Here is a 7,047-nt window from a genome sequence, read left to right on the forward strand (position 1 = left end):
GTTTGTCAGATTTATCTCCCTCTGATTTTTCTTGGCAACCAAATGATGGATTAATTCTGAAATATGCTACGCATGAACATGATTTTTTAGATTAAACGAAAAAGAAACCCTCAATTTGGTCGACCTGTGCGCGTATTGATAAATGCTGATATGAACAACTGCTGGCTGTAGCTCAACTATGAGAAATTCATCTCCTAATTTGCAAATAGATGAACAGGGATTACCTCTGTTTTCGTTTTCTTTATTTTCAATATCAAGCAATAAATTCCTAATCTGCAGACCATGCAAAGAAACTCTTAGCTTCTTCATCTGTTTTTTCATAAAATATAGACAGACTTCCATATCAAAATCCATTAATGAAATTTATTATTATTATTATTATTATTATTATTATTATTTTGGTTTCTACCCTCTTCTTATTTGGTGTCATGACTCATGAGCAACCTTAACTACCTCCAAGTACAAAACTTAAATTTATGGGATCCATCCTTTCATACAAAGTTCAGTGTCAATCTCTCGTACTCTTGTTTCTTGCTGCCTGTGCTTCCAATTTGTTACCAACTCAGAACCTTCCCTCCACTTGTTACACCACTAAAATTTACCAATAAATTGTGTTTAGGATCATATATAGTATGAAATAGATTTTTTTTTTTTGTCATCCTACAATGCACGTCAAGTCAAATTTTATCTAACAAAAAAATAAAAAAAAGCTCAAACAATAATAACTCGGGTTAACTTTACTAACACGTGAGATATAAGATCAGGATACCCTGTAGAATGAAAAACAGAATAAATAACAAAACTCAAAGTCCAATAACCTAATTTCAAATGATGAAATTAAAAAAAAAACATGCAAGAAAAAAACCTGAGTCAACCCGGGTTCACACTACTAACCCACCACCCGCGACATGAGATTAGGATAAAAAATAACCTTGAAAAAAATGATAAAAGTTAAATAATAAGAAAACATTAAAAAAACACTCGAGTCATCATGGGTTAATCTGACTAACCTGTGACCCAGAATAATCCCATAGAAAGGGAAAACATAAAAAATCAGAAATCTCAAGACCCAATAGTCTAACGTTAAAGAATGAAATTAAAAACATTGAAAAAAAATACAAAACAACTTAGATTAACTTGACTAACCTGTGAACCGATATAACCTTAAGAGAAGAAAAGGGAAGAAAATTAGAAAGCTCAAGGCCCAATAGTCTAAAGTCAAATGATGAAATAAAAAAAAAAGACCGAAGTTAATCGGGCTAATATTAAAAACAAGTGACTCGGGTTATGAGACCAAGATGACCCCAGGGCTCGAACCTGAGACCATAGAGGAAGTAAATCTCTTGATCCCAAGCTCTTACTACTGGCCACCATCTAAATGGTTTAAAGGAACATTCTCTTGAAATGATATGCAATGAACCAATTAATTTTATATATATATATATATATATATATATATATATATATATATATATATATATATAGAGTACCTCACGTTGCTAGGTAGGTGGACATGTATAGGAAGGATTGGCTGCTTCCCTTCTAATACCAAAACCCTAATGTTTTTTTCAATAATTAATACCTCGACATTATTGTAAAGTTAAATTGTAGCGTGTGGCTAATGTATTGTTCTTGCTTGGCAACCAAGTTTGTCCGAATCTTAAATGTCTTAATATCCTCAAGCTTTCTTCCAAGAATGTGGGCCCCTCATTCCCACTTCCACCTCCTCGTTATTACAACATTATACATCACAAGAAACCTAGGAAAAAAGAAAAGCCTTAGGCATGAGTTATGAATGGCGCACAAAATTAAATTAAAAATAAAATAAAATAAAATAAAAACCGTGTAATATTTCCCTCATGACTCATTTCTTTTTCGTTCTTGCTTTTGGTCCCGTTTCATTTCATTCCTTTTTCCTTTGTTATTCCTCTCTCATGACTACTTAAATAGTAAAAGTTTAGGGAATGGTTTATATAGGATAATAGTTGTTTTTTAAAGTATTTTTTACTTGAAAATAAATTAAAATAATATATTTTTTATTTTTTAAAAATTATTTTTAACTTTAAAACAATCTAAAAATAAATATAAAAAAATAATTTTAAATAATAAAATAAAATCTTTAAAAAACACGGTGTGAAAAAGCCGGTGATGTTGGGAGGGGGCATCTGAAAGTTAAAAAGACAATGTCGGTCACCACCTGCGGGTAATGCAAATCAAATCACCCCTTTTATCACCCAAAAACAATCCCGTGCTTCACGTTATATTCTCAGCATTTGCAACCTCGTTTACAAGCCAATCAAGATTCTTCCTAACAAGTTCATCTGCTTCCTTGACCACCACTCCACCCCTCACCTCAGTATGAAAGTCAGCATCTTGTGCAGGAAGCTGTGACCATTTTCCGGTCACACAGCCCAGCAAAATCCAGGTCAAGGTGGGGCCAGGGGTCCCCACCCAAAGACCACCCGTCAAACACCGATCTCTTGCTTTAACTGATGGCTAAAAGCTAACATCATGATTTCTATTTGTATTATATTATATGATTAATAAGGCCCAGTGTGCCCGTAATCACCCTAACAAATGTTCCCAAAACGAAGGGTTTTCTTTGTTTAGGCTGTTAATCTTCAAGTTAATTATAGCTCAAATGGGTGCTTACAAAGTCATTAGTCAAAATTCAGAACTCAGAGAGACAACAGCTCCAGTCTCCAGATCTGAAGCTACACTCTCCAATGTCCTTTCCAAATACAGGGTCGCTTTATTCCCTCGTTGGCAATTGGCATCCCACGCACAATAACCATTCTTGTACTCGAAAATCTCATGCAGTTCAGCACAGTATCCAAATAATATAGTGTCTTGCCCCTGTCTCTCTTTAAAAAATGGTAGTAATTAAGCAATATCAAGAAAATCTTGAAAAGACCCAAAAAAAGGCTGGAAATCCAAGAAAAAGGTGACAAAAACCTGAATGTTTTTAACAATTTTATATTTGCATGCATGTAAAGAGGATAATGCTACTGTGCAAAGTGTCTGGTCTATTTTCAAGATTTTTCTTTTCTTTTCTTGAAATAATAATAATTGAAAAAGAGAGAAGCTTATGCTCAAAGCAGGCCATCCTTTCATCCTCTCTCTCTCTCTCTCTCTCTCTCTCTCTATATATATATATATATATATATATATATATATATATATAGACACATTTATCTCCTCTCTTTTTCTTCTTTTTTCTTTTTTATATTTAGCTCCTTTATTTAGTTTTCTTTCCAAAGTTAAGAAGCAAAGAATCTTCTTGCAGGCTCTTACACACCATCACATTGTTCTTGCTTTCCCCTGTAAGCATCAACCTTTCCTTCCCTTAGAATTTAGCCGCTTCTTTCGTGTATTCATATTTTTAATACAATAAGTATGCATTTTATCTTTCTTTAAAGTTTGGAATCTCTGGTTTGTTTAAGGCTTTAATTAATGAGGTCAAAATCAAAATGGGATTTAAGATTTTTTTGAACTTCCCCATTGGGCCAAATCTTCTCTGGTTGTTGTGATGTTGATATATACAACCGACTATAACAAATAGGAACTCTTCTCATTCTTCTCTGAAGTGTAGTCTATTTATGGCATCCACAAGCTCTGCTTGGCTTTCAAGTTTTGATGTGAACTCAAGAATGTTTGCGTGTTTCGAAAGTGGATTTGCGCGTTTCAGCTAGCTCTTCCACCGACTTACTCTTCTCGCTTTTTATTCATAGAATTGTAGTTCCAATTCGTGTGTTACCGACAATAGCTCAAAGCTTTAATTTCACAGAACTGCTCTGTTATTCACATTAATTCAGTCATTCTTTTCCTTTACCCTTTGAATTGATTCTCATAACAATTTTCTCTCCCCTTTTCCTCTCAGGAAATCATATCAATAAGCTTTCTTTTTAATCAAATTTCCATTCTTCAGCATTCCAATCATTCTTTGGTTGATCACTTGATTCTCTATCTCGTTTCATTCTACCTACAAGAGTCCAAAATCAGCTTCATTCCATTCTATATACAGTTATTGAACATTCAGACAAGTACAAGCGACAGCATGAGTTTTATAACAGGATCACCCAAGGATACCTGGCAACCAGTCATGACTGCCGATACAACCACTGCCAGTTATTGGCTAAACTGGAGGTTTTTACTCTGTGCTATTTGGGTCTTAATCTTGATGACGATAGCATCAATTCTTATATGGAAAAATGAACATCGGTGCGAAGTGGAACGTGATAGTGGAGGGAACAGGCAAGAAGCAGAAGCGCCTTTTTATGATGATGAAACTTGGAGGCCATGCCTGAAAGGAATCCACCCTGCCTGGTTGCTAGTTTTCAGACTTTTTGCTTTCTTTGCTCTCTCAGTGCTGCTCATCATTTCTGTATTTGTGGATGGAGGCAGTATATTTTACTACTATACTCAGTAAGCTTTACTTTTTTCTTGAACTCATCTCTTTCTTTGGATGAACTTCATAATTTGATGTTAGTGTTTAGTTCTTTTTTTGGCATTTCAATTAGGATTTTCTTGTTTGTATTATTACCTGTCCATTCTATATGTGAGAGGAAAAAAAAAAGGAAAGTTTTTTCTTTCTTCAATGAACTAACTTTTGTAGCACAATGGACATTAGAAACATCAAGGACCAAGGAATATTTGAGTCACCTTCATGTGTGCCCAGCCAGATCAAGATATCCATATTAGTTGATCATTTGAATAATTGATTTCAACAAATTATCTTCAACGTTATTGATTGGTGATGTTTCTTGGTCCTGAACAGGTGGACTTTTACTTCAGTCACAATTTATTTTGGGGTAAGTTCTAGGTCATCGATATACCTCCTCTCAAGTTATTTTAAAGTGCCTAATTGTCTCGTTTTTTCCTATGTCTGTTATTTGCTTAATGATGATCTCATTTCTGTAGCTTGGTTCCTTACTCTCCATACGAGGTTGCTATCAATATCACAAAAGAGCTGGTGATAAGAGGGTTGATAATGTAGAGGCAGATCCAGAGCAAGGAACTTGTGTATCTCCATCAGTTGGACAGAGTTTTAACACTTCCATGGCAATGAAAAGCTCAAACTCCCACGAAAGACTTGATGTTCGCCAACCTGCAGGGAAATTGGCTTTCATCTTTCAAATCATTTTTCAGGTAACTTGTCTGAAAATCAAATTTGGCCAAATTTATTGTGCTTTTATATCTTATCCAAATGAGGAAGTTTGAAGGCAATTAGCTTATTTTCATTCGGAACCTCTAGAGAGCACCTTTCATTGTCCAGGATTAGAGCAAAGAGTGTCTGCATGCGTTGGCGCAGTAACTTCTAGGTTTAAATATTCATGTACTTTAGTTTATTGTGGCATGAAAGTTCAATTTTCAATCCCATAATGATAACGAGTAGTTCCCTGTGAGGACGCGGCCTCAACTTTTCATTTGTTAATGATAAATTAAGAGTTCCATACCAAGGCATACGAGCTGAAAAGCAGGGTCATTACTCATTTACCAAGGGACTACTCTTTCTTAACATTCATATTTGATTTTGGAAAGTTCAGTTAGGACCCAGATGAGGAAAGACAGTGAATCAAGGGGATACAAAACTGTGCTTTTATGCATTTTCCCTTTTACTTCGTATACATCATTGATTAGATGGATTCAATTATTTGAATATGGTAAGTTGTTGACAATTATTTTTCATGATTTCAGATGAATGCTGGGGCTGTTATGCTCACAGACTGTGTCTTTTGGTTCATCCTTGTCCCGTTTCTTGCAATCAAAGATTACCACCTAAATGCTGTAAGCTATCATCACTGCTCCAATTTGTGTTAATTTTAGAAGTAAAACCATATACTACTCTTAGATATGAAGGTCACGCACACTCTCATATCGGCATCTCAGTAGAAAAAGATGAACAGCAATCCAATATTCAGTTACTAATTTTCTTGTTTTCTTGGTTTTCTAAACAATACATTGTTCTTTTTTATTGACAGTTGATCATCGGCATACACTCACTCAATGCTGTTTTCCTACTTGGTGATACTGCTTTAAATTCCTTGGTAAGCTGTCTTGGCTTGAACCACAAATCATTCCAGCTCTTTCAATGAAATTATTCACAAATTCTAGCTTGTAATTTCTTTCAGAGGTTTCCTTGGTTCCGGATCGCATATTGCTTCACGTGGACAATAGTATATGTCCTATTCCAGTGGATTCTCCATGCCACTTTCAGACTTTGGTAAAATCATTTCCTGTTCTCTTTCTATGATGAAATCAAATTTATCATTGTTTTCTAACAGTAGAATTCTGTTATTGTCTAAACAGGTGGCCATATCCATTCCTTGACTTGTCATCTCCGTATGCTCCTTTATGGTATTGACCCTTGAGCATTGAACCCTTTAATTCTGCTACAAGTTATGTTCAAACTGAAAAAATTTAGCACAGAACGATAACAACACACCGCTTAAACCTGTGATATAACTTTGCAATCGGCTTTCTGTCAATAATCATGTCTATTAAGCATTTATATACAGTGTCTACACTCTAAAGAAGTAAATACTAATGCATTTCTCTTCTCTGAAATTGAAATATTTGCAGGTACTTCTCGGTAGCAGTAATGCACATCCCCTGCTATTGTGTTTTCGCTTTTATTGTAAAGCTGAAACGCACAGTGTTTTCAAGATGGTTCCCAGACTCCTATCGAAGTCTGAGGTAGCTGGACTTGGAAACTTGGAGAGACAACACAGTTTCGAAGAAAATGTGAATTTCAGTGTAGAAAGTTGTGGTAGCAGAATAGAAATGAACAGAAGACCGCCGGTAGCGTAAGAGACTGTTGACATCCTTGCCTTGACTAATCATTCAGTCAGTAAGTTTTGGAAGATTAAAAAACTGGTCAAACAAGAAAGCGATATTCTTAATTTGTATAGCCATTGTTAGAGGAGTGGTAGTTGTAACTACATAGTGATACTGGAAGAAATTAGCTGAGAAATTCTTTCTCGCATCTGTTCTTTCAATTCTATTATTTTTTCAATGATTTCCTTAATTTAATTTAATTTAATTTAA

General features: G+C 34.9%; 1 protein-coding gene across 2 annotated transcripts; it reads left to right on the forward strand.

The window, feature by feature from the left end:
• The first annotated feature begins 3,242 nt into the window (after nucleotides 1-3,242).
• Nucleotides 3,243-7,047, forward strand: LOC7457747 (uncharacterized). Of its 2 annotated transcripts, none has more exons than XM_024586214.2 (8): nucleotides 3,243-4,425; nucleotides 4,778-4,811; nucleotides 4,921-5,148; nucleotides 5,698-5,787; nucleotides 5,982-6,047; nucleotides 6,132-6,223; nucleotides 6,310-6,398; nucleotides 6,583-7,047. In XM_024586214.2, the coding sequence occupies exons 1-7, from the start codon at nucleotides 4,058-4,060 to the stop codon at nucleotides 6,362-6,364; spliced, it is 933 nt and encodes a 310-aa protein (XP_024441982.1). In that variant the 5' UTR covers nucleotides 3,243-4,057; the 3' UTR covers nucleotides 6,365-6,398; nucleotides 6,583-7,047. The 2 variants fall into 2 exon arrangements, with proteins under 2 accessions (XP_024441982.1, XP_002321608.1); XM_002321572.4 differs by having other exon boundaries at nucleotides 3,247-4,425; nucleotides 6,310-6,357.

Source organism: Populus trichocarpa, chromosome 15 (assembly GCF_000002775.5).
Source record: "Populus trichocarpa isolate Nisqually-1 chromosome 15, P.trichocarpa_v4.1, whole genome shotgun sequence".
Lineage (NCBI taxonomy): Eukaryota > Viridiplantae > Streptophyta > Magnoliopsida > Malpighiales > Salicaceae > Populus > Populus trichocarpa.

Excerpts from the sequence above, each read along its gene's own strand:
- LOC7457747 (XM_002321572.4), top strand. The coding sequence starts at position 4,058 with ATGAGTTTTATAACAGGATCACCCAAGGATACCTGGCAACCAGTCATG. Across the intron at positions 6,048-6,131 it reads ATACTGCTTTAAATTCCTTG|AGGTTTCCTTGGTTCCGGAT; the intron begins GTAAGCTGTCTT and ends AATTTCTTTCAG. Across the intron at positions 6,224-6,309 it reads CATGCCACTTTCAGACTTTG|GTGGCCATATCCATTCCTTG; the intron begins GTAAAATCATTT and ends TTGTCTAAACAG.